We start from the raw sequence: 26,845 nt of genomic DNA on the forward strand, positions 1-26,845 counted from the left end.
CACACGCGGTGGCGGCGCGAGATTGTGAGGGAGAGTGGAGCTGAGGTGGGGCCGGGGGCAAACTGGGGGGGTTTGGGGCGGGTCTGAGGGGAAATTGGGGATTTTTAGGGGCATCGACGGGAAACACGAGGGTGTGCGGTGGGTTTGGGGGGAATGAGGGGGTCTGAGGGGGCTTTGGTGGGTCTGAGGGGGCTTTAGGGAGCTTTGGGGGGAGCTTGAGAGCATCTGGAGCGTTCTCAGGTGGGTTTAGGGGGAACTGAGAGGAATTGGGAGAGTCTGAGGGGATTTTGGGGGATTGCGAGAGGATCTGGGCTGTTCTGAGGTGGGTGTGGGGAATTTCGAGGAGTCTGAGGCGATTTCATGAGGTTTGGGGGGATTGAGGCGTCTGAGGGGGATTTGGGGCAGTTTGATGGATTTGGGGGCGTCTCAGGTTGGTCTGGGGTGAATTCTGGGGAGAACTGGGGGGGTTGAGGGTCCTGGGGAGGTTTTTGGGGTCCTGGGGAGGGTTTGGGGGTCCAGAGAGGTTCTGGGCCAACACTAGGGGAGCTCTGGGGGGTTTGGCGTTCCTGGAGGGGTCCCGGGGGAGATTTGGGGGTCCCGGGGGGTCCCAGGCCCACCCTGAACCGGGCTCTGGGGGTTTCGGGGGGAGGGGGCACTGCAGGGGTTCCCCCCCCCCCCCGGTTTTTGGGGGGTCTCCCATGGTGCCCCCTCCCCAAAAAGCTCCCAGGGCCCCCTGAAGTGGCTCCTGTTCCACTGGCCGGTGCCCCCTGATCCAGGACAGCCCCACTGAGTCTGGGGGGATTTGTGGGGATTTTGGGGTTCTGAGAGGGTTTTTGGGGATTTCGGGGTGGCTTTTTTGGGCTTTGGGGGATTTTGTTTGGAGTTTGGGGGGAAGTATTGGGGTTTTTGGGAAGAATTATTGGGTTTTGTGATGGTTATGTGATTTTGGGGGGTTTTGTTGATTTGGGGGATTTTGGATTTTTGGTGTTTTGTTGGGGTTGTGGGGGCTTTTGGGGGGAGATTTATTGAAAATTTAGTGAGCTTTTTAAATTTTGGTGAGTTCCGCTGGGATGTTTGGAGATTCCGTGGGGTTTTTGAGGGTTTTCTTGTAATTTTTGGGGATTTGTGGGGTTTTAGTGGAATTTTAGGGGGGCTTTGGGGCATTCCCTGGGTGTGGGGAAGGGCTGAGAGGCACCAAAATCTCCTTAAAAGCCCCAAAAGTCCCAATAAAACCCACAAAATCCTTTGAAATCTCTCAAAATCCCATTAGAACACTCTAGAATCCCAATAAAAGCCCATAAAATCCTTTGGAATGCCAAAAACCCCAAAAATCCTGACTAAACTCCGCAAATTCCCCAAAGATGTCCCCAAAACCAGAAAAAGTCCCACAAAATCTCCCCCAAGATCCAAAGAAATCCTGGCAACACCCAAACCTCCCCAAATCCCACAATCCCACCAAAAATCCCAAATACCCCAAATCCCCAATTAATCCCTCTGAATGCCACCACAATTCCAATAAAATGCCCCAAAATCTCCTAAAAATCTCAATAAAACCCCAGGAATTTCTGAGAATCCCAAAAAATCCCAACAAAATCCCAGTAAAATCCCCAAAATTCAAAAAGAGCCACAAGAAATTTCAATAAACTCCCAAACACCCCCAGAAAAACTCCCCCTCAAAATGCCAAGAAAATCCCCCAAAATCCAAACCCCCCAAAATCCACAAAACCAGCCACTCCCAGTCAATCCCAGTGTGATTCCAGTCGCTCTCAATGAGATCCCAGTGTAACCCAGCATGGACTCAGCTGCTCTCACTGGGATCCCAGTGTGATCCCAGTTGCTCCCAGCATAATTCCAGATGTTCCCAGTTCCTCCCATGATGATCCCAGTAGCCCCAAGAATAGTCCCAGTCCCTCCCAGCAGGGTCCCAGTCGTGCCCAGTTGCCTCCAGGGTAGATTCAGTTTCCCCCAGCATCGTCCCAGTTGCTCCCAGCATGATCCCAGCTGTTCCCAGTGTGGTTCCAGTGCCCCCAGGATGGTTAGAGACACTCCCAGTATGTTTTAGTGACCTCAGAATGATCCCAGTCTTTCCCAGTTCCTCCCAGTTTCCTCTAGCATCATCCCAGTTTCTATCTGTTGCTCAAAGGGTGGCCCCAGTTGCTCCCAGTATGATCCCAGTTGCCCCAGTTATAGTCTCAGTCCTCTCAGCATGGTTCCAGAACCTTCCAGTTGATCCCAGTTGCTCCCAGTGGGTCACATTTTCCTCCCAACATGGGCCCAGTAGCTGCCAGTAAGCCCCAGTCGGGTTCCATTCACACCCAGTATAATCCCAGTATGAGTGTAGCCACTCCCAGTATGATCCCAGTCCCTTGCAGTCTAATCCCAGTTGCTCCCAGTCACTCCCAGTCTGATGCCAGTGCCCCCAGCGTGATCCCAGTTGCTCCCAGCATGGGCCCAGCTGTTCCCAGTGTGCTTCCATCACTCCCCTATGGTTACAGACACTCCCAGGAGGGTCCCAGTTGAACCCAGTTGCCCCTGCTCTAGTCCCAGTCCCTCCCCAGATGATCCCAGTCCCTCCCAGCATGGTCCCACTCACTCCCAGTTGCTCCCAGCATGGTCCCAGTTCTCCCCAGCATGGTCCCAGTTGTTCCCAGTGTGGTTCCAGTCCCCCCAGTATGGTTCCAGTCGCTCCCAGTACGATCCCAGTGCAGCCCAGTCCCTGGCAGTGCTGCCACTGCTGGGATCCCCCAGGCCTGTGTGCGTTCCCCCCTGGCGGATGTGCCGAGAGGAGCCCCAAGGGCTGGCAGTGGCCAGGCAGGGTCCCCAGCAAGGCCCAGTTTGGATGTGCAGCCCCCAGTTTGCCCAGTTTGCCTCTCCTTTGGCCCGGGCCGGGTTCCCCCCGCCCGCAGCGGCTGGGAGCAGCCGAGAGCCCCGCGCTGCCCATGCCGACCTGTCCCGGCTCCATCGCCGCTCCTGCCGCGGGCTGCGAGGGCTGCGGGAACGGGGCACCGAGGGTGTGGCTGCTGCTGGGGGAGGAGGAGGAGGGAGGGAAGGGCAGGGATGGAGGGGGAGGAGGAGGCGGGGTAAGGGGGGAGGAGGAGGAGAAGGAATGGAAGGGGCGGGATGGAAAAGGAGAAGGCGTTGGAGATACGACAGGGGAGGAGGGGGAATGGAAGAGGAGGAGCCGGAGGAGAAAAAGCAGTGAAGGAGGCGGGGTTAGGGGGGAGGTGGACATAGGACAGAGCGGGAGTAAGAGGAAGAGGAGGGACAAGGGCGGATCAAGGTTTAGCTGAGGGAGCCACACGGTCTCGAGCCCTGCCTGAATTCGCAGCCCCCACCTGTGGGATCATCGCCCCCCCCATGGCGCAGGTGAGCGGGGAGGGGGAGCCCGGCCCGGATATCCCGGGGGGTCCCTGGGTTGGGTTTTTGTGGGGATGTTTGGAGAATGAAGAAGTCCAAGGCTGAGCGGAAAAGGCCCCGCGGGGGGACATCGGGGGGTGGCGGTGGCGGCTGCCGGCAGAGGCAGCCTGGAGGAGCAGAGCCCTGTGTCCCCCAGGAGGCCAAAGTGGGGAGCCCAGAGAGGGGGGAGCGCCGCCATTGGCGGGAGCCTCAAGAGGCTGGAGAGGGGCAGGGGGGACTCCTTGGAGCCGCTGCAGCCCAGAGCAGAGAATGAGGGGAGAAGGGAGCCCGGGAGCCCAAACAGCCCCGGCATCCCGAAATGGGGAGAGCCAAGAGGGGGGAGCTTTGGGCATTGCTGGCACTGCCAGCAGCCTGGGCAGGGGGGGCACCCAGGAGAAGGGGGACCCCCAATCCAAGTGTGACCCCAGCAGCTGGGACCGGGGGGAACCCCTGAACACCAGAGGGAAGGGACCAGGGACGGGGACCCCCTGGGAGGCTTTTCCAGGGCTGAATCTTGGTGTTTGGGAGGTTTTTCTGGAGCCCACATGGCCGGACTAGAGATGTACCTGGGCAGAGAGACCTTCAAACTAAGCGTGTGTTGGGGTCGATGAAACAGGAAAGCCTTATGAATATTATTGTCTGGCCTTTCATTCCAATCTTGCTTATAGTTACTATATTCTCAAAAGCTTTTGAGAGTATAGGAACTCTAAGCAAGATTGGAATGAAAGCAAGCTTTTAGATACCTTAGTTAGTGAACAAAAGGAAAACAATGGTGTGGCCTGACTGAAGGTAATCCTCTTCTGATGAAACAATTCCCTCTGCTTGCTGACAGGTCCAAGGGTCAGAGCACACCCTACTAGCTCAGCAGAAGGGCTCCAAAGAGGTGTTTTTAGGGTTGAAAATGTAACACAGTATGGTGATGTAATGATTCTTACAGGCTGTATGTAAATGCTAAAGGATTTGTATCTTGTACTGGACTGGTTAGTGAGAAATAGAATATTTAACACAGAAGAAGATTCATTGTATTGTAACGGGAACCTTACACTCTTACACTCTTCCCCTCTTACTCTCTCACCCTCTCATCCTCTCTGCTCCTCTCTTCTCTCAGGCCTGCTCCAAGCTGTGCCTGGCAGCTCCAAGCAGGGCCCTGCACCCAGGCCCTTTGCAATAAACCACAAGTTCCATGACCTGGCTGCAGAGATCTCTCATCTCCGTCCATCCTGACTGTGCTACCCCCGACGCTCCTACAAACGCGCTCATCCCTTGTTTTCCCCAAACCAGGATTTCCCATTGCCAACCCTGAGAGGCTGCGAGGAAGAGGAAGATGCCCCGGGACACTGAGGCGGGTGAGGAGGAAGTCAGTGCCCCTTTCCCCTCTGTGCTGCTCCATCTCCCAGCCCAGCACGGCCCCCAGCTGCAGCACAGCCCTGGGGGGATCTCGTTGCCCTTGCCTGTGGCACGGAGGCAAATCCCATCCTGTCCTTGTCCTTCCTCCCCCAGAGCAGGAGCTGAGCATGGAGAGCAGGGAGGACAAATGCCCGCGGCAGAACCTGGTGGCAGAGGCCGTTTTGAGCGGCTCCACGGCACAGGAAGCCAACGGGGAGGAAAAGGCCCGGAGATGCCGCACGAGGAGGGGCTGCAAACGCAGATGGCGGGGATGTGAGGGGGAAAGAGCCAGCCTGGGCCGGGAAGGCGGCCGGAGATGGAGCCAGAGCTCGGAGCTGGTGCTCCATGAGCAGCTCCATGATGGGGAGAAGCCCCACACGTGCGTGGAGTGTGGGAAGAGCTTCAGGTGGAACTCCGAGCTGATCAAGCACCAGAGGATCCACACTGGGGAAAAGCCCTACGAGTGTGGGGAGTGTGGGAAGAGCTTCAGCCAGAGCTCCCACCTGATCGTGCACCAGAGGTCCCACACTGGGGAGAAGCCCTATGAGTGTGGGGAATGTAGGAAGAGCTTCAGCGCGAGCTCCAACCTGATCAGCCACCAGAGGATCCACACTGGAGAGAGGCCCTATGAGTGTGGGGAGTGTGGGAAGAGCTTCAGCCGGAGCTCCCACCTGATCAAGCACCAGAGGACCCACACTGGGGAGAGGCCCTATGAGTGTTCCAAGTGTGGGAAGAGCTTTCAGACCAGCTCCCATCTTCTCCTGCACTATCAGAGTCACACAGAGGAGAGGCCCTTCCAATGCCCTGACTTTGGGAAGGGATTCAAGCGCATCTCTGACCTCGTCAGGCACCGGCGCATCCACACTGGGGAGAGGCCCTACGAGTGTGATAAATGCAGGAAGAGGTTTCAGACCAGCTCCCACCTCCTCCAGCACTATCGGATTCACACAGAGGAGAGGCCATTCCGCTGCCCAGACTGCGGGAAGGGATTCAAGTACAACTCTGACCTCATCATTCACCAGCGCATCCACACTGGGGAGAGGCCCTACGAGTGTCCCCAGTGTGGGAAGAGCTTCTCCTGCAGCTCTACCTTGACCCAACACCAACGGAGGCACCGGTAAGGGAAGCCCTGCGAGTGCCCCGAGTGCGGGAAGAGCTTCGTGCGCTCCTCCAGCTCCATCCCCCACTGGAGGAGGCACTTTGGGCACAGCCCTGGTCACTCACATTCCCTGTGATCCATGTTGGGAACACTCCTGGCTGCTTGTCCGTTTGTTTGGCCTTAATTTTTTTCTCTTCTCCCTCTCTCTCTACTCCAAAAGCCAAGAGGGATCGATCTGTCACCTCAAAACCACTCAAATCCCACTGAAAATAACTGAATGTTAACCCAAAAAGGCTCAATCCTACCTCAAATTCCTTGTTCCCTCCTCAAAAAACCTCATTCCCATGCCAAACTCAATCCATTCCACAGCCACCAGGGTGAGATGGGGTTGGAAGGAGATTGGGAGAAGTGGGATCCCAATTTGGAGCAATGGGATGGGGATTGTGTGGGGCTGGGTGGGTGGGATGTATTTGATAGCAAATAAAACTTTCTGAGTTACTGATTTCTGTCCCGTTCATTTTCAGTCAGTTCTGTTTGCAGAGTGCCACCTTCTCAGCTGATTCAATTCCTATAAAAATCCCATTTTTTAAATCATCTAACCCAAACAATCCAAAAACCAATATTGAAATAAAACCACCCACACACAATTAATCTTTTGAAAATAATTTTAATTTTTCAAGAGTACTTAAGGATGTTATTAAAGTTTAATTGTTTGGTTGAAATGTCTGAGAAATTATAGTGGTGTTTGGTTTTGTGTTTAGTATATTTGTAATATGAATTGTTTAACTAAGAGGTGTTAGATTGCTTGTTTGTTTCTTTAGATTTTTTTATCTAAAGTACATTAGTCATCGAGTTAAAATTTTCAAAAGGTATTTCTTGATATATGATTTGTTTATTTATATGCATTGGTAATATTATAGTAATAGTTATTTTTGGTTTGAGTTAAATCATAGTTGGAGTATTGTAAAGAAGAGTTGAGATTTTTTTTATTATAATTTATTTAATTTCAATTATTATTTCTTTGTTTATAATTTTATTGCAATTTGTTGAGGGGATAGGAAGGAAGTTCAAGGGCAGGAACATTTTTTCCTGGCTGGGAACTGGAATTCCAGACCCTGGGAGTGTGTGCAGGACCCCACAGACTGGGATCAAATATGGGCTGGGATCAAATATGGGCTTGGATCCTTTGGATTTGGGGCTGCACAGGCTGGGACCAAATGGATCAAGACCACACAGACTGAGATCAACTGGACTGGGATCAAATATGGGCTGGGACTGTTTCTGAAAGTAACTTTGTTCTATAGTTTTTATTTCTGTCGTTAATTAAGTTTGTGAAAAGGCTGCTTGTGTTAAACTGCCTGCTTGGGTGGGATAACATCCAATGCACACGGGATGAGGACACCTGTACAGATCTGCCAACTATCAGCACTCCCCGTCTGAAGGCAGAGTGCAGCAAGGCCCAAAACCTGGAGGTGATAAAGAGAAGGAGCCAAAACCACAGCCAAGAACACAAATGCTCTGAAAAGGCAGACCCAGGGAGGGGCCATGTAAAATCATTCCTGGAATATGTAAAGTAGTTTATGGATATGCAGGAGGCTCTATGAATATGCACCAGGCTGATGTAAGGGGAAAGGTATTTCAGGGCGATGCAGATTCCTTGGTTGTGGTTTTAGTCCATTCTTATCACCTCCAGTTTTTGGGCTTTGGTCCATTCTGACTCTTTGAAATTGAGGTTTTGGGATTTTTAGTATGTTGTGGATGGAAGCAAAATGGAGGGCCCAGTGTTTTGTCCTGGGTTTCTTCTTCATGCTTCTTCCTTCTTCTTCATGGGTTTGGGTGGCTTTTTGTAATTGGGCAGAAATTCCACATTGCAGGCTCTTTGGGATCAGTTATTGGGTTAAAAGGGAAAATAATCTAGGTGTCAGTTCTTAATTGGATAGTTTAGTCTTAAAAGACCTTGGAACAAGAGATTGTTGGCCATTTTGTGCCTTCTAATGAAAAGCTGCTGAACTCCCAGTAATGAGGCTGTTTTACTGATAAGAAATAATAAACACTTGAGTCTGAACATGAATTACTGTCTCAAGTGCCTTCAATCCAGAGCCAGTGAAACCAACAACTGGTACCCCACAGCTTGAGGTAGTGCCAAGGCAGAACTTGTTCATGCTCTTTTCCCCTGGTGATTTTCTACTCCCGTCCAGACTCTGATAGCAAAGCCGTGCTGGTGACAAAAGATTGACCTTGGCATCCTGGGGCACTTTCTGGGTGGGTGTTTGAATCTGCTTTTCCAGGCCTCGGGCTGAGCAGGGTGAGGCCGAGGCCTGGGCCCCTCCAGGCGGCGCCGGGAGCCCCGGGGCAGCGGCGAGGGGCGGCCCTGAGGGGCGGCACAGGGGGCATTTCCCCCGAGCGGGCGGGCGGGCGGGCGGCGGGGAAAGGCGCCCTGGGCACAAGGGCAGGCACAAGGGCCCCGGCTCTCTGCAGTGCGGGCGGCCCAGCGCCAATCGCTGCTCCCGGAGCCGCTGCCAGGGCCGGGTCTCCTCCTCGCCGCTGACCCTGCACCTGCAGCGCTGCCTCCGCCTCTGCCGGGCTCCCCGGCACGGACGGCAAGGACGTGGACACGCTGCAGCAGGGGCCCAGCAGGGACACCCAGATGGTGCCGGGGCTGCAGCTCCTCTCCTGCAAGGAAAGGCTGACACAGCTCGGCTTCTTCAGCCTGGGAAAGAGACCCAGCCTTGATCCAGCTGTGGCCTTCCAGTACCTGAGGGCAACACACAAGAACGCTGGACAGGGACTTTGTACAAGGGCAGGCAGGGACAGGACAAGGGAGCGTGGATCCAAATGGAGAGAGATTAGGTTTAGGTAAGGGATCAGAAAAAAGACTCTCCTGGAACAGGTTGCCCAGAGAAGGTGGGCATGTCCCGTCCCTGACAGTGTTCAAGGCCAGGCTGCATGGAGCTCTAGACAAGCCGGTCCAGTGCAAGGGGTCCCCAGCCACAGCAGGGGGGTTGCAGCCATGGGATTTTCCAGATCCCTTCCAAGCCAAACCAAGCCACGACTCCATGATTCTGGGATACTTCCCCTCCTCATCCTCTGGCAGAAAAAGAAACTTGGCCCCAAGTTCCACACTGCAGACCATGTCTTTTGACAGCCTGCAACTGTGTCAACAGAGACAGAGATGACATTACTGACACGATTTCTCTTTTCTACTTGAAAAGTAAATGCTCTGCTCCTGTCCACTCTGGCAAAATTGTCAGAAGAGGCAATTGTTCCCCATGAAATGCTTGGTCTCATGCAAAGAAGAAAGAAGCCAGAAGCCAACAGTCTTCTTTATTGCTACATTGTTTTCTTTGGTTACTTCTCTAATAGGAATGACTTTGGGGTGTGATTTGTTTGTTTCTCTCTTTCGTTCCTTGGGGCGCGCAGAGGCTCCTCCGTTGGGTTCGCGGGGCCAACGGAGGAACGGCCGCGAGCTCCGGCAGCTCTGCAGCAGCAGCAGCAGCAGCGCTTCTCTCGATCGGTTTTACACTCGACTTCCCACTCGCTCGACATCCCCTTCTCCCTCTCACACTCACGCTATTCCCGTCCCTTGCTGTGCCGTCCGTGTTCCGCCTCTCCCAGCCCGGCTGATGCCGCGTCCCGCAAGGCGCCCCTCGGCGGGGCCGCCCCGTGCCCGCCCCTGCCCGGCCCGCCGTGGTTCTGCCTCGGCTGGGCTCTCTCCGTCCTGGCTGTGGCGCCGCTGGAAGAGCCGCTCGCTCTGGTGCTGGCAGAGCAGTGCGGGCTTTTGGCTGCGCCTGGCGCGGGCTCTGGTCCAGCCCCGGCCGAGGCCCCGGCCCTGAACGAAGCCCCTGCCGCGGTTCCGCCCGCAGCCGCCCCGCTGCCGCCCGGCTCCCGCCCCGTGGCTGACAGCGTGGCCGGCAGCTGCCCCGCTCCGAGCTCCGCCGCTCGCCAGCTCGGCCGCCGGCCCCGAGCCGCCGCAGCCCGGGGCAGCTCGGCAAGCAGCAGCGCGCCGGGCGGGCGGGTGCCCCGGGCAGAAGAGCGGCAGCGCCGTGCCGCCCGCACGGGCGGAGAGGCCTCCCCTAGAGCAGCTCTAGCGGCAGGGCCCGCTGCTGGGCAGGAGCGGCTGCGGCAGCGTTTACTCCGGTCCCTGCCATGCCGACGGCGCCCTGGGAAGAGACAGGGCCGGCTCGGAGGGCGGCGGCGGGCGGCAGGTGACGAGCTCAGCCCGCCGCTGGCCTTGGCTCGCAGGCGGCCATCAAGCGAGTGTCCCGGGAGCGCATCTCGGAGTGGGCGCGGCTGGGGAGTGAGCGGGGCCAGCGGGAGGAGCCGGCGGGGCGTGCCGGGCGGGGCTGAGGCGAGGCCTGGCAGGGCGGCAGCCGGAACGCTGCGAGGGCAGCGAGCGTGGAGTGAGCGGGGGCCGCACAGCGCCCCGGGCCGGGCCATGGCGAGCCGCGGCGGGGCCGGGCAGGGGCTGCCTGAGGCGCGGCGCAGCATCGGCCCCGCTGACGGCATCGCGGTCCCCCCGCAGCGCAAGGGCGCCCTTGTGGCCCTGGAGCTGGCGCTGCTGTGGAAGGTGTCGCGGCCTGGCTTCCCCGGCGTCATGAGGCTCCTGGACTGGTTCGAGGTGCCCAAGGGCTTCGCGCTGCTCATGGAGCGTCCTCAGTGTTGTCAGCACCTCTGGTACTTCCTGCACGAGCAGCGGTTCCTGACGGAGCCCGTGGTGCGGGGGCTGTTCCGCCAGGTGCTGGGGGCCATGGGGCACTGCAGCAGCCACGGCGTCCTGCACCGCCACATTAAGGCCGAGAACGACCTCGTCGACCTGGCCACGGGCGAGGCGAAGCTCATCGACTTCGGCTGCGGCACGATCCTCCAGGACACGTTCTACACCCGGATGTCCGGTGAGCCCAAAGCCAGTGCCCAGCCGGGCAGCGGAGTTCCCCCCTTGGCTGGCAGAGGGGGAAGAGGGAGGGAAGGAAGGAGGGAAGGAAGGAGGGGGAATCTATCTTCAGCCAGCTGCAGCCAAGTTGCTTTGTGGCAGGGCAGGGGCTGGCTGTTGTGGAACTGGAGCTGGCTGGGAGGGAGGGAGCAGCATGGGCCTGATGAGCTGCGCCCGTGTCCCATAGGAACGCCGGAGTACAGCCCACCGGAGTGGATCCTCTTTGGCTGCTACCATGGCCAGCCAGCCACCATCTGGTTCCTGGGCATCCTGCTCTATGAGCTGCTCTGAGGGCACCTTCCTTTCCACAGCAACGAGGACATTGTCTGGGGCCAGCTCTTCTTCCCACCCTGGGTGTCTCAAGGTGGGGATGCTCCTTCAAGGCATGAGGGGAAGAACGGGGTTGGGAGGGGCAGCTGGCACATAAGCGTCCTGCTCTTGCAGCTGGTGAGGAGGTGGATCTCCTGGGCTTAGCTGGAGGAGGTGGCACCTGTGCCTCTGTGCTGGTGTCCTCCGCAAGAGAGGATCGATAGGAAGCTTTTGGCTGCAGCTCTGAGCACTCCTGGTGTGGCCTGGGCACTGTGGAATGTGGGAGAGCATGGACAGGAGCCTTGTCCCGCTGAGCGGCAGTTTCTGGTTTCTCTCCGCAGAGTGCCAACACCTCATCAGGTGGTGTTTATGCATGGAGCCCACAGACAGGCCAGCACTGGAGGACCTTTTTGAGCATTCTTGGCTGCAGGAGCCCTGCCTGGCCCAGGAGACAGCAGAGATGCCTCCCTGTGCACAGTAGGATCCAGGAGCCCAGCCAGCAGCAGCGGCACGCGTCTCGTGGCGCTGGAAGAAAACCCCGGAGCATTTCCCTGCGGCCGCGGCGCTGAGGAGAGAGCGCAGCCGAGGAGATGCTGCTTCCGCTGGTCCCCGCGAGCTGTGGAGGGAGCGGCGCCGTGCTGCCCGTCCCATTGGAGAAGTGGTGGCAGTGTGGTGAAGGTGCCACGGACTGGGACAGGGGAAACATCCCCCTGCAGCTCAATGGCATCGTGATGTCCACGCAAGCCGGGGCACAGCTGGCGCGTTCTTCTGGAGCACGACGTGGAGCTGGGAACACCATCCTGGAGCTGGCCGCTGGCGGGGCAGAGCCGATTGGCTTTGGCTGCGGCCCCTGCCTGGAGGACACGCTCTGCGCCCCGATGGAATCAAGATGAGTCCCCAGCCGGCGCAGGGGCGGGGGATGCTGGTGCTCCAAGGCACAGCAGGGCTCGGCCTGGCCACACTCCGGAGGTTCCCCGCTCGGCGGCGCTGGGGAATATTAATTTTTCCGCTGGCCGCCGAGCTGCTTTTTGGCAGGACAGGGGATGGATGTTGTGGAAGGGGAGCCGGCTCCTGGCCTTGCTGACAGCTTCTGCCAGCCAGCCTGGCACGGGCTGAGGCGGGGGCAGCCAGCCTGACAAAAGCATCCATCCATGTGGATGGGGGCAGCAGAGGGGGACAGGTTCCGAAGCCGTGCCCCAGCTGGTCTGCTCTGCACGCCCTTGAGGAAGGGGTGCATTTATGGGTGGGAAAGGTGGGGATTTTCCCCACCCGTGGACAGGTTTAATTCTCACATGGAGTGGTCAGACCCTCCTCAGGCCCATGAAACGGTGACAGGCTTTGTGCTTTTTCTTGTTTCCAGGTCTTGTTTTGAATTGACTTTCGTGCAATTGTTCTTTGTTTTTCCCAGGAGGATTACACCTGGTGCCTGGACCGGACGGGGAAGTGCCTGCAGTGTCCGTGGAGCTCGTCCATTGCCAGCGCTGGCCCAGGGGCCACGGTCTGCAGGGACAGCCCCTTCCAGAAGGAGGAGGACCTGGTTTGGGATCGGCTCCTCTCCTGGCAGCAGCTCTCCAGAGGTGGGCACCCGGCTCCACAGCTCGGCTGGCAGAAGGGCTCCGGGCAGGCGGCAGCGGGCACACGGGCATCCCGCTCTTGCAGCTGCTGAGGAGGTTGCTGTGCCGGGATTAAGCAGAGGAGGTGGAACGTGGCCTGCCCCGCTGCCCTTCTCTAAAAACAGAGAATGGGTCGGGAGGTTTGGGCTCTGAGCACAGCCAGCAGCCTGGCCCAGGCACAGGCCATGGCAGGGCAGGGGGACAGGAGCCTGCTGCCACTGACCGTGGCTCTCTGGTTTCTCTCCGCAGGCTGCCAGCACCTCATGCCATGGGAACGGCACCGCTCGGCCTGCCAGGCTGGGAGGGCTGGAGAGCGGCCGGTGTTCATTTGCTGTCAGAAATAAATTGGGTTTTTTGTCATTGTCATCATCGGAGCGTTTCTTTCCTCCTTTTCCAAGCTCTTGGCCTCCTTTCCTCCAGGGTAATCTTTTTTGTCCTTCCTCAACCGCTTGATGGCATTTGGCAGGGGGGGTTAAGCAACGTGAAAAAGTCAACAACAGCTCCTGTTGCCAACTGCAGCAGCCCCTTCAAGAGCCCTGAGCTTCCACCAAGGTCAGTGTGTGCCTTGCAAAAGGAAGTGCTTTGCAGTGATGGGGTTGTTGCCCTGCTGCAAAAGCTGGGAGGAAATCAGAAATGGAAAAATGCCAATTGGGCTCAACCACCGCCCAGGTTCTTCATCTTTTCCCTCTTCTCCATGACAGTCAGGCAGGGCTGGACTCCAGCAAGGTTCAAGTTCTTGGTGCTCTATGGCATCAAAGGGATCAAGTAAACTCTTGTACGCAGGGACTACAACAGGGCTACTTGTCAGAACCCAGGAAATTCCTCTGGCTGCCCTGGAGGACTCGAGCCCCTGCCCAGGGCGCTCAGAGACCCTAGCACAGAGCCCAAGACCCCTGTGCCTTTGATTTAGCCCTTGGAAAAAACAACCTTATATGAAGAATTGCGAGCCATGACAGTTTCAGTAGAATGACAGTGAATTTATCCCAGGGTGAAAAAATAGATTGTTGGGGTTTCTAGAATGGGGCTTCAGGGGGCAAGATGGTGGAATCTGGGCGTGTCCAGCCTTTCTCCTTCTTCTTGGCCTCCATCTTCTGCTGTGATGGTGGCACTTTCAGTTTGGTTTAGAGTAGAAGCTCACTGTCTAACATAGGTGATAGGTATTGGAAAGTCATTGTAAATATCGTACAGGTAGTTTTTAGGATAAAAAGATAACACCGCCCTGGGGCAGGCAGAGTGCCTTAGACTGTCTTGCTGAGCAGACCTTGGCAGGACAGGAGAAAGAATTTTATAGATAAGATAGAAGAAACAACCTTGAGAGCCAGAAATGAAGAGCTCTGACTCCTTCTTTGAGCACCGGGCTGGGAAAAGAGACTTTGGAACTTATCTCGGGCTCACTCTGACCAGCGAGAGACCCCGAGAGCATGAGTCCGTAAGACAAAATCTTGAGGGATTGGCTCCAAAACATAAATATCCTTGTTGGCTGTGTCTTCTTGACCAAGAAATCCTTCAAAGCTCTTGTAACTACAAGTCTTGCAGCCCTGTGAGCCATGCGGTGCAGATGTGAGCCAAACTCACCCTTCCTGTCTATGTAGAAGAGAAGAAAAAGCAATGGCATCATCTGAAAAACTCAGAGGTCCGCTCTCTAGCTCCTTCCAAACTCCTTCAAATTGCCCAAAGTGGGATTTAGCTACAAATAGGTGTCAAGGACTCTTAGTGCTGGCTCTTGGACTCCAGAGCAGCTGCTTTAGAATCTTTCACAGAACCCTGTGCAGTTCTGTGGCGCCAGAAATGGATCATTTGAAGAAACTTTCCCAACTGACTTGCATGGAGGTTTGTTTGAAGGGTATTTGAGGAGAAAGGCTCCCGGCAGAGCTCTGGGCTTTGGCCTAGCTGTGTCCCCTGCTGATTGTCAAGTGTGCCATCAGCTGCAGGGCTTTCTGGGCTAAAACTATCATCAAATCACTGGGACTTGCTCTTTTTGGTCTCTAAAAGCTGGAGCCACTTTCGGGGCAAATTTGGAGACCTCATCTCTGGGAGGATGGAGCAGCTAGGATTTTCCCAGTTGCTGGGAATGGTTCTCCAGGCCCTGGGTGTAAAACGGGGCTGCCCAGCAAGTGCGGATCTGCAAGATGATAAACAATTGTCTTGGTTTGAAAAGAGAGGTGTCTGCTAAGGAAGGCAGAAGCCTTCTCTGAAATGGAAAATGTCAATCCCCTCCCTTCAAATGATTCTCATTTAGAAATTCAGATGCTCTCAGGGAAAGATATGGGGATAGGACTGAGCCCGCAGAGCCGGGCAGTGTTTGCTGATGCTCTGAGCCCTTCCTAAAGATCCTGTGCGGGCTGTCTCAGACACCTGGGGCCAGGGATTCCTTCCAAGCTGGGCCACTTTGGCTGGGCTGGGGGTGGCCCCGGGGCAGAAGGCAGTGTGTGCAAGGGCCCTGGGTGGCACGCTGCAGCCCGGTCACCGTGCCATGGAACGGAAGCCGGTGTCCAAGGCCCCTTTGTGACATGTGGGAAATAGAAGCTTGCCCGGCTGCTGGCAACACGCAACGGGGCACAAGGGGACAGAGCGGTGCCGTGAGGAGCCCCTGCACAGCGCACTCGTTCCCGTCTGACCCGGAGCTTCTCCGCGGCGCTGTTCCTGCAGCTGAGCTCGAGGCCAGAGCACAGGACTCGCTGACCCGTGGCCTTCCTGAGGCTTCTATTCTGCAGCTGCCCTCAAGGGCAGAGCGTGGGACTTGGTGCCCCGGAGCTTTCCCAAGGCATCTCTCCTGCAAGTAGCTCCAGGCACAGCCATGGAGCAGAGACCCCCGAGAGTGCCCAAGCTGGCCCGGGTGGAGGAGGAGGAGGAGGAAGAAGAAGGCCCTGGAGCTGCCCCAGCCCAGGAGACAGAAGAGGTGGTGCCGTTCCATCCACCGCAGGAGGGTGAGTGGCAGAGCTGGCCTGCAGGGCTGGAGCCTGTGCCAATTGGCGCCATGCCATGCCATGCCATGCCATGCCATGCCATGCCATGCCATGCCATGCCATGCCATCCCCTGGGGAAATGCCCATGGACAGGAGGGAAGAGGGGCCGGGCAGACACCCCGCAGTGGCCGTGCTCCATCCCCTGGGGCATCCTGGGGCTCTCCCTGCCTGGGCAGCGCAGGGCTGGGCTCTGTTCTCCGGCCTCTCCCGCAGCCCCTCAGCTCTGGCTGCGCTCGCTCTTTGCCAGATGCAGCCCTGGAGCGCACACAAGAGCAGGAATCCAGCCGTGGCCGCTTCCGCAGCACAGCGCAGGTACCTGCAGCCACCCCCACCTGGGCTGGGCCTGCTGTCCCTGCTCAGCCCAGCACCGTGTGTGCAGCACTCCATGCAACATCCCCGGCTTCTTGCCCTTCTCCTACAGCTCGTCTGCGACTTTATCCGGAGCATTGGGCAGGAAGAGACCAGCACCATGGGCACTGGGCTCAGAGCTCACTCAGAGCTCCTCAGTCATGAGACCAGTGCCGCCCTGCTGGATTTGCTCCTGGAGAAGGGTGTTGCCAGGCCAGAACAAGTGAGCAGCCTGGGGCCAGGCTTCAATTCCCCCATGAGTCCCGTGGCTTCCCCAGCCACGCCTGCTGGTCCCTGGGAGCCTTTGAGGCCATGGCAGTGCGCTGGCAAGGGAAGCACTTCTCCGGGGACCCTGGGGACATGGCTCCCTCTGGCAGCTTTCCAAGTCTCCCCGTGCCTTCTCCAGGTGCCAGCCATGGTGAGGTCCATTCACCCATGGCTCCTGGCCAATGATTCTGCCCAGCACAGGCTGGACGAGGCCCTGCTGAATCTCACCAGAGCACAGCCGGGTGACGCAGTGGTGACGCTCCTGCGTGTGGCCCCGTCCTGTGACAGGTATGGGGCCCACCTGCTCAGAGGTCTCAGGCCTCCCCAGCCCATCACCCTGTACCGCCTGGCCCAGGCGTCTGAGCAACAGAGAGTTCCAGGGCCCTCTGGCTGCTGCCTTTCCCAGCCCTGGCACGTCAGCCCCCGAGCCTGCTGCCATGCTCCCTTGCCGCCCCTCAGGGGCCTGTCCCCACAGGGCTGGGCTGCCTGGCTGCTGCTGGCCAGGCCCAGTGGGCACAGGCAGAGCCGGCGGTCAGCCCGGGCCCCTAGGGATGCCCAAGCCACGGTGCTGTGTCTGAGACCCCCCTGAGACAGAGCTCTAACCCCTCAGAGCTGCCATCTCCATGTGGAAGACCATCATGTGCTTGTCCAGGACTGCAGAGCCAGTGCTGCTGATCCTCCTGGATGTGCTGGGCAGCTGGCCAGAGCGCAGCACGTGCACCTCTGATGGGGACAAAACGGGTGTCTTTGGCCTGGCTGTGAGTTTCTGCAAGTGGCCTTTGCTGGCCACATGGCTGCCTCTCCAGCAGTTCTCCATCCTCCTTCCCCCACTGCATCTCCCTGCCTCAGGCGCTGGCCCAAACCTGGCCCAGGGGCAGCCTCAGGCCCACCAGGCCCCGTGCTCCCGCTGCCAAGGTCTCTCTGAGCCTCTCCCTGCCCTGCTCGGGCCCTGCCCCAGGGACACCTGGGCACTGAGCGCTGTCTCGAGGGCCTTTGTCCCTTGCAGGCAACCGTGGTGATGTGGAAGATGCTCCAGGAGCCCCATGTGCCACGTGTAGTGACGTCGTATTTCCCCCAGCTATTTGTGCATCTGCTCTTCCAAGTGTTCTTCAGCACAGAAGAGATGCCACAGGAGGTCGATGCCTTCTGGAAGGAATGCCTGCAAGAGCACGGCCTTGCCACCAGCCCCAACAGGTGCTCCATGCCAGTCCTCCTGTCCCTGCCACGTGGCCTGCCAAGGAGCCAGTGCTGCCAGGGTGACCTGGCCTTTGCTGTGCACACAGGTTTGCAGTGCAGACCCTGAAGTCCCTGCTCTGCCGAAAGCAGTACAAGGAGGTGGTGGTGTCAGTGGAATGCAAGCGTGGCTGGGACACGCTGCTCTGTGCTGACACCCGCCACTATGCCGTGGGTCTGCTGGCCAGGTGAGACTCCCCTTCTCCCCATTGCTCCCAGCATTTGTGCCCTGTGCCCGGGCTGTCCCACACAGTCCTCGTGGCCCTGGGTCACAGGGCCTTGTCACCGAGGGACGGCCAAGCAGACTGGAAAAGGCTGGGAGGGGAGAGAGCACAGGAGGAAACACCTCCTAAAGGGCCCAGGTCCCCTTGCAGGATGGTGGTGAAAGAGCAGCAGGCTCTGCGAGCCTGTCCTTGGAGAGATTTGCTCAGGTTCCTGGTCCCTTTTTCACCCTCCTAGGGAGATGCGCCATGCTTGTTTTGGGTTGGGTTCCAGTATTGCACACCACCTCCTCTGGCTGCTCAGCACACAGGAGCCACACTGGGATCTGCCCACCCTGGCGTTCCTTGTGGAGGTGAGCCGGGTGTGCAGCGCTGCCTGGCTGAGCTGCCTCCCAGCTCTCTGCCCTCTGGGAGCCGCAGCCGCCTGGGACGCTGCCCGCACCCTGTGCTGCTGCTGCTGCTGCTGCTGCTGCTGCTGCCTGGGCCCAGCCCTGTGCGGCTCCGGGCTCCTGCTGGCTGGCTCCCCCATCACTGGCCTGTGCCTTTCAGCTCCTCGAGTGCCTGGATGCCAGTGAATGTGGTGCCAGTGTTGTGAAGGTCTCTTCAAGGTACCTGCAGAGCGAGTGCAGGGAGAGGCGTCGCCTGGCGCTCAGGGCCCTGCTGGAGCTCATTGATGATCCCTCAATGGTGAGAAGGGGGCGGTGGCTGAAGCTGCACTGGGAACGCAGTCACTTGGCCTGGCCTGGGCTTGGGGCACTGGAGCAGCTGCTCCCAGCTCTCCTGCCTCCCACTTCAGCTGCCCGCGTGCTTCGGGACAGGCCTTTGGCCTCTGGGCCCTGCGGCAGCAGGATGGCCTTTCACAGACTTGTGTTCCGCACAGGCTGAAAGAATGTGGAGCCTGACCCAATGCCTCATGGACCTACTGTGCGACAATGATGCAGAGATAGCTGGCATGACCCTCATCACACTCAGCTTTCTATTCCTGCACAAATCACATATTCTGATGTCAACCCCCATTGCCCTGCAGCTGGCTGAGGCGCTCCTGCCACTCTTTGACCACGTAAGGCTCTGTGCCCCCAGCCACAGCCGCTGGCTGCTGCCTGGAAACTGTGTGCCCTGTGCATTTCCAGCCCTGTGCCCAGGGGGGCTGCAGGAGCCAATGCTGAGGTATTTTTTCCTTTTTTTTTCCTACAGGATAATAGCCAGGTCCAGCTGCTCTCCATCAAACTCTTCCGAGACATGATGGAGTATTTGGAAGAGAGAGAAAACCCTTTGGAAAGCCCTGTGCAACAGAGCCTGCTAGCACTCTTCTTCCACTGCCATGATGAGAATCAGCGTGTGGCAGAGGTGAGGACTCGTGGGCTGCTGCTGTTCCCCTGGCAGGGGGCTCGGCTGCCTCCTGCCCTGCGCCTGCTGGATCGCAGCCTCCTGCAGGCCATGGCAGGGGACGCGGGTGCCGTGCCCTGGGCTGTGGGGCCATCTTGGCGTCCCTGCTGCTCTCCAGGCTTCTCGGGAAGCGCTGCTTTGTGCGGTCAAGTTGATGAAGAGGAGGGATCTCAAGAAGCTGGTGAAGGAGCAGAAACTGTGCAAGTTCAGCGAGTGCCTGGTAAGGAGGGCCTGCAAGGCCCAGGCTCAGGCTGGAGAAGGCCCCTGAGGGCGGCGCTCAGTGTGTGGGCCGGGCAGCTGTGCCCCTGCCCGCTGCGGCAGCCAGAGGCCGCGCGGGCTCCTCTCCAGGCTCCCGAGGGCCCGAGCCGGGTGCCCGTGGAGCCCCGGCCCGGCGGGGCTGCGGGGCGGCACCGCGGCTCCCCGGGCAGCAGCCGGCCCGCTGCCCCCTCCCCTCGGGAGCCCTTGGCCGGCGGCTGCTGGCCGCGCCTCAGGGCTGTGCAGGCAGGGGAGGCCGGGGCTGGGCGCAGGCAGCGCCCGGCCCAGGGGCTGAGCCCGCGCCAAGCCTTCCCTCCTGCCGCTCTCTGCAGCTGGCAGAGGACAGGAGCCGAGCGGCCGAGCACCTGCGCCGGGCCCTGCGCTACCTGCAGAGCCCGCAGGAGCCCCTGCGAGAGGCGGCCATCAGCTTCATGGGTGAGCCACGAGCCCGCGCCCCCTCCCCGGCCCGGCCCGCCGCAGCTCGGCCCCGGCCCCGCCTGCTGCCCCGGCAGCGCCAGCCGGGCCCGGCGCCGTGGAGCCCCGCCTGGGCTGGGCATTGCTGCTGCCGCCCTCTGGCAGCCGTGCCCTGGGGCGGCAGCGTGCGCCAAGGGCCGGGCTGAGCCCTGCCGGGCCAGCAGCCCGTGTGGCCACAGCGCCGGCAGCGCCGCCGGCAGGGATCTGTGCCGCTGCCGCCGTGACAGGCTCTGTGTTCACAGGCATGGCCGGGCGGCGCCTGAGGGGGCAGCAGCGAGAGCTGCAGCTGATCTGCACTGGTGAGTGAGGGCAGCGGGCTGGCAGCGGGGGCTGCCGGGGGGGAGCTGCAAGCCCTGCCCCGGCTGCGGAGGGCTCTGCTCCCGTGGCCAGAGCACACTGAGCTTTCAGGGCCACGGGGGCCATTGCTGGCCCGCAGCTTCGGCCTGATCGCCTTGCTCCCTGCTCCATCCTGGCCATGGCAAGAGCCGCCTGGCATGGCCCTTGCTGGGGGGTCTCCTCGGCTCCCCGCACATCCGGCTCTGACCGTGGCTCTGTTGCTCTCTCTTGCAGCCCTTGAAGACAAAACAAATGATATCAGCCTTGCCGTCGGAAGCCTGGCAATTCAAACCCTCTGCATCCTCAAGTCAGGAGAGCGGGCTCCCATCTCCAGCTTCCAGTGGCTCCGAAATCACCTGCGCAGGGCATGGAAGAGACGGCCTCGTCTGTCACTGCTCGGCTGCCTGCCCTGCCGCAGCTCTGTGGAGAGCTGATCCCAGAAGCTCTTTTTGCTGGGGCCACCTGAGTCAGGAGGAATTTTCTTTTACTTCAAGAATGTTCTTTTCTTTTTTTTTTTTTTTTTTCCTTTACCATGTAAATATAGACTGTGTTCTAATACACAGACTGCCAGGATCTTTCTTTTGCTGCCCAGGGTGTGCAGGGCCTAGGGGAAGAAGGGATAAAGGGTGCTTGTGCTCAGCCAGCTGCCCAGGCGTGCAGTGGGCAAGGGGAAATGGCCAGAAGGCCCTTGGCCTTTGGTGGTTCTGCTGAAGCCTTTGTGCTGCCCACAGAGCGGCTGGGCAGGGGCCGGAGCTGCGGGGATCCCTGCCAGAGCGCTGCATGGAGACAGCCACAAGCCCTGTGCCAGGCAGGAAGCGCCATCCGTGCCCTCCTGCCCGTCTGCTGCTGGCTGCCTTGCTGAGGGCTCCCAGGTGCCTCTGCATGGGGCTGCTCTGGAGCTGCTGTGGGGCTGCGGCGCTGCTGCCGGGCAGCTTGGCCGCGCTGGGGCAGGGCCTGAGGGGCTGGGGCGCTGGCAAGCCCTGAGCAATGGGGCTGTCAGAGGCCACAAGCAGCCCCCTGGCAGCCGCCTTCTTCCTGCCAGAGCTGACTTGCCAGGCGGATCCTGGGCACTCTGGAACTAACAGCATCAGTGTTATTAGAGAATGAAAGTGATCAAAGATGTCTCAAGTCCCACCGTTTCAGAGGTGTTTGAGGGGGAATTAAGGATTTGGGGACACATTCTGTGTGGGGTGCCCCTGTGTCTAAGAGGCAGGAATTTGGTCTCACCCTTCTTGTGTTGCTAAGAACTCCTCCCCCGACCCAAACCCACACTCCAGCCCTGGGATACCCTATAAAGCCCCATGGCCCTGCCTTTGCCCTGTCTTTCATGGGTCAGAAATGGATTCTGGAGCTTTCTGAAACCCAGACCCGTCTCGTTTGTTCCCGGCACCGGCAGCTGCAGCCTCCCTGGACACCATGAACTCTGGAGAATGGGGGCAGCCAGTGGGGACAGGTCCTGGACTGCAAGATAAGTGTGTGTTCTGTTTGCCATCTGTCAGTGGTGGGGCAGTTATGTTCTGTTCATTGGGCAGTTTCTCTCTTCCACAACCAATCCTCCCTCTGGGGAGGTGTGTTCCATTAATAGGCCATTAATTATTAATTATCTTCTGGTAATGTGCCACTGAGTGTCACTGCATGGCTGATTAAATGACATCATCCCATTGGGAGATGCTCTGCCCAGGGGGAGGAGCCAAGCATTCCTACCTGGATAGAATCTGAGATTTGGAACACTGTAGGCAGCCTTTTCCTCCTGGATTCCCAGAGGAGCAGCTGTCTTTCTTCTCCACGGGATTCCCAGAGGATCAGCCTTTTCCTCCTGGATTCCCAGAGGAGCAGCTGTCTTTCTTCTCCACGGGATTCCCAGAGGATCAGCCTTTTCCCATTGGATTCCAGAGGAGCAGCTGTCTTTCTTCTCCACTGGATTCCCAGAGGATCAGCCTTTTTCTCCTGGATTCCCAGAGGAGCAGCTGTCTTTCTTCTCCACGGGATTCCCAGAGGATCAGCCTTTTCCTACAGGATTCCCAGAGGAGCAGCTGTCTTTCTTCTCCACGGGATTCCCAGAGGATCAGCCTTTTCCTACAGGATTCCCAGAGGATCAGCCTTTTCCAACTGGATTCCAAGAGGAAGGAAGATTCCCAGGCCCATCTACAGCAGCCCTGGACCTTCAGAGGAAAACTCCACCCTTCTCCAGGATCCCTGCTCCAACAGAGCCACACCTGGCACTGCAGGAGGGCTGCAGCCACCACTGAATGGGACTGCTGCCAGCACCCTGACCCACAGGGTGTCACGTCCTGTTCTGACTCTGTCAGTGGGGTTTTTTTTTCGTTTGTACTACTGCATTTATATTTTTAATTTTTCCTATAAAAGAACTGTTATTTCTATTCCCATATCTTTGCCTGAAAGCTCCTTAATTTCAAAATTATAACAATTCAGAGGGAGGGGTTTACATTTTCCATTCCAGGGGAGGCTCCTGCCTTCCTTAGCAGACACCTGGCTTTTCAAACCAAGACAATAACAAAGTTACTTTAACACCACAGATAGAAAATCCATTTTAATCTCTGCAAAAAGCCAATATTATGTGTCCATAACAATAAACCTCTCGCTGAGTGATGGTAGATGTCAAAGTAACTTTGCTATAAAGATATAGTTTTTATTTCTGTTGTTAATTAAGCTCAGTGAAATAGCTGCTTGTGTTAAACTGCCTGCTTGGATGGGATAACATCCAATGCACCCAGGATGAGGACACCTGTACAGATCTGCCAACTATCAGCACTCCCTGTCTGAAGTGAGCTACACTTTGGTAACATCTCATGTTTCACGCATGCAGTGGGTGACCAGATGATTTAAAATGCTAATAAAATAAACAAGAAAGGTCATTTATGTTCCTCAAAATAACAACAATAACAACAACAAGTTCTGGTTTAATGAAAGGTGGAATCTGTTGCTCTTAAAAGGAAAGATTCATAGGTGGAATAAAGAGTGTTCAACCCAGCTGTTTCTACTGTGAGGCCGTATTTCATCCCCCCTGAAAGTCCTTCATGTTTGCACAGAAAACTGTCCTTGCACAGCCCAATAAATTCCATCACTTCAGCTGGCCAAACAACCACTGTGGTCAAGTGGGGTCTGAGCAGCTTCCAGGATCCCAAGCAGCTTCAGAAGCTTCATTTTACACCTCCTCTTCTCCCAGTGAATACCCAGCACCACCATAACTGTGGACCCATAGCTATGGATCACTGGCCTGGCCAGCACAGGGCTAATGTTTGCATCAGCCAGGAGGAGCTGCTCTGCCTGGCTGTCTGTCTCAGCCTCAGCCCTGAGACCCCAAATGCCTCCATTCTGGCCCAATCCTTCCTGGTGCTGAGCATAAGAACTCGTGCAGACAAGAGCAGGGAGTGAATCTCACCAGCCGTTTATCACCTCAGCAACAAGACCTTGGTACCAGGCTGTTATCTGTAGCAGAAAGCAGCAGCAGGAAGGAGACACCAGATCACCAGCCCCAGGCCATGGCCCTGGTGCTGTCCTTACCAGTGATCAGTGTCTGCAGCTCTCCAGGAGCTCAGGGAGCAGGGATGCTCCTCACCATCTCATCTTACCCATGCACCCAAAGCCACGGCCAGCTGTGTGCTCCTGCCCACCAGCACATGCCAAGGCACAGCGTGGGATTCTTGGGGAGGTGTCCTCTGCAGGGCCAGGAGTTGGACTTGGTGATCCTTGGGGGTCTTTTCCAACCCAGGATATTTTGTGATTCTAAGGCTTTGGCCAGCCCAGGTTTCAGCCACCTCCCTGATCCAGGTGTGATTGACCCCAAACCAGATCTTGCCTCTGTCTACCCTCCAGTGCAAGGAACATGTTGCATCTACCCCAGCCCCCCTGCTTGTGTCTGATGGATCATGCTGACCTTTTCAACATATTTCTTGGAGTATTATAAAACATTAACTGACAAAAAACAAAACAAAACAAAACAACAAACCCAAAAAACAAACCAAAAAACCAACAGACCAGCCCAAAGGAAATCAATTTGGGTAATGATGGCCTTTTGTTCCAGTTTATCCTGCACCAAACTCCACAGATGGTAAATCTGAACATTTCCCAGACCTTCACTATAGAGCTTGGAACTGTCTCTCTGATTTCTTGGTTGTTTCATGACACGTGCATTTCTCCTATATAATCCCAGTGTTTTGCTTAGAAGCCATATTTATAACTGTGAATCAATCTTCTTCATTTGAACATCTAGGACAGAGTCACACATCATTTCACCATTAACTAGGATAGACTCAGCCTTGCAGATCTTTCAGGTTTCAAGCCTGGCTGTGTTGTTTCAGTTCTTTGCTGCTGCTTGTGTTTTGTGAAAAAAAAAAAAAAAAATTAAACAACCAGACTTTGGGACTTTCTGTTGCGGCTTGAAGAAGAACACAGGTTGTTTCATCGCTGTTGTGAGACATGTGTTACCTGGCTCATTAATTCACAACAGTTCTTGTTTTCTCTGCCTTTTTTCACACTGATGCGATACATTTGTGAAGTCCAGGGTTGTACTGCAAGTGATTAGTGCTGCAGTAAAGTCTGATAAACTGAGATTCCAACAAAAAAGTGTGAAAAATGTAACCTCTAAAGTTCTGAAAGCTCACATGTGACAAAACCCATAAATCACCCCAGAAGCAGTCATTATGGTGAGTTACTAACGTGATTATGCAGCTGCATTTGTCATCATTTCCCATTACGTAGAGAATAAACCTGTCAGGCTGATTTATGGCAGAGGGCTCCACAAGATGGGAACTGGCACCTGTACTGTTCTGTGGAAAACGATGAGAAATGCTGTGTCTGCTCAAGTGCTGAATGGAAAAGGAAGGAGGGGAGATAACTGTTATTTGAAGGCACTGATTCAGGGACAAAGACTTCAGAGAGGAGTCATGCTTACACCCATGGGATGGCAGGAAGAGTATCCACCAACCTGTCCCAACAGCAGCAGCAGCATCAGAATGCGTTCTCCACAGGTGGAGGGGAGAGAGGAGAGAGGAGGTCTTTTGAGGGGACCAAAGTCAGTCATGGAGAAATCCTAGAATCCTGGAATGGTTCGGGTCACAAGGAATCTGAAAAACCATCTTGTTCTAACCCCTGATGTGGGCCGTGACAAACTGAACAGCTGAATGCCTGGCTACTCAGGGGATACTCAAGGTTTTGGATTCCATGCCTGTGCATCTCCCGTGGAGCAGCTGGGTCTGCTGGGAGCAGATGGCATCCACCTGACCCCAGACCAGGCCAAAAGATGGGCAGATGTGGGACTGAGCAGGGCGAGGGACATCCCTGCACAGCAGCGCTCTGACAAGAGCAGCAGTGGCCTCCTCTCAGTGCCCTTCCCCGAGCAGCAGCCGCTGAACACCATGGTGGCTACACAGATGCTTTTGGCTCTGCAATCCCTTTGTGCTCAAAGGCCACGCTGGGCATTTCAGCTGGGCTGGAAGGTCTGGCTGGGCAGGGAACAGGCAAGAGGCACTGCTGGTGTGAGCTCCATGTGCTCACTGGGGACACAAGGAAGATTCTGTTCATCCAAAGAAAACCACAAGCAGCCAGTCCCTGCTAACACAGCAGTGCGACTCTGTCCAGAGCAGCTCAAATTCTCTGCCAGAACCATCCCCATGCACCTTCTTGATCTGAAGGGAACTAGAAGTGATTTCACTGCAGTTCTTCATTTCTGCTGTCTGATAATGGGAAGGTTTCACAGAAGTCTTGGATGGACTGGATCAGGGAAGAGTCAAGCAAGAAAAACTGAGCAACCATCACCCAACCCCACTCACAGAAGAACGAGTCCCATTAGGAAAAGCACCTCAGGTGTTTTCATCGTTGATAATATGTATCCTACTCAACATTATGGATTATAATCTTTTCCCTTTGGAAACTTATCAGTGGGGACTTCTGCCTGCTTTGTGAAGGGAGCCCCTGGGGCCCATCCCCTCCCAGCGGGGCTGCACTTGCTGCCTGCCGGGGCTTTCATTTCTGGGCCCACTGGGAGCCCCTGAGCTGGGCTGGGCACCAAGGGCAGGGCTGGCCCGGCTGTGATGCCTCTGGCCCCTGTGACACCAGGGGCAGCGTGTCACAATGGGGGCAGCTGGAAAAGGCCCCCGCAGGTAACGCTGGCCCAGCACAGCCTGGGCAAGCGGTGAGTGCGCACGTGGCGGGGCTGGGCCGGGCCAGGGCCGGGCCACAAGCGCCGCACCCGGGCCTGCATTGTCCCCCTGCACCCAGGGCCAGCCCCTGGGGCCGGCGCCTTGGCCGGGGCACGGGGCTGCTGCTGCTGGCCCACTGGCACAGGCCCTGCTGCCTGCCAGCTGCCCGGGGCCCTCTGCTTCTGCCCTCACATCCCTGCGCCTCCGGGCCTCACTTCAGCCCCCACAAGCTCCCTTGGGAGCCCCAGTGAAAGCCTCGTCTCTCTCCTCCTGCAGACCATGGCGGACAGAGCAGTCCTGGCTGTGCTTGTGCTGCTCATCTTCCTGTTCCCACTTTCCGTGGTGGACAGATTTCACGGGGATGGGCAGCAGCGTGCAGAGGAGATGAAACCGGCCCCCCCAGAGCCAGCTGAGCCTGGCTGGGGACCCTGGCTCCTGGCTGCCTTGCGCTACCTGCACCAGCTC

At 57.2% G+C, this 26,845-nt stretch overlaps 1 protein-coding gene and 1 pseudogene across 1 annotated transcript in view; one reads left to right on the forward strand and one right to left on the reverse strand.

The window, feature by feature from the left end:
* Positions 1-26,845, reverse strand: part of LOC136570728 (uncharacterized) — a 2,607,743-nt pseudogene that overhangs the window by 710,397 nt on the left and 1,870,501 nt on the right.
* The window catches only part of LOC136570729 (uncharacterized), a 2,347,277-nt gene that overhangs the window by 598,152 nt on the left and 1,722,280 nt on the right, over positions 1-26,845 (forward strand). Inside the window, 1 exon segment of the mRNA XM_066571173.1 lies at positions 5,183-5,944. Coding sequence (XP_066427270.1) covers positions 5,183-5,944 — 762 coding nt within the window.

This window comes from Molothrus aeneus, unplaced genomic scaffold (assembly GCF_037042795.1).
Source record: "Molothrus aeneus isolate 106 unplaced genomic scaffold, BPBGC_Maene_1.0 scaffold_36, whole genome shotgun sequence".
Classification (NCBI taxonomy): Eukaryota; Metazoa; Chordata; class Aves; order Passeriformes; family Icteridae; genus Molothrus; species Molothrus aeneus.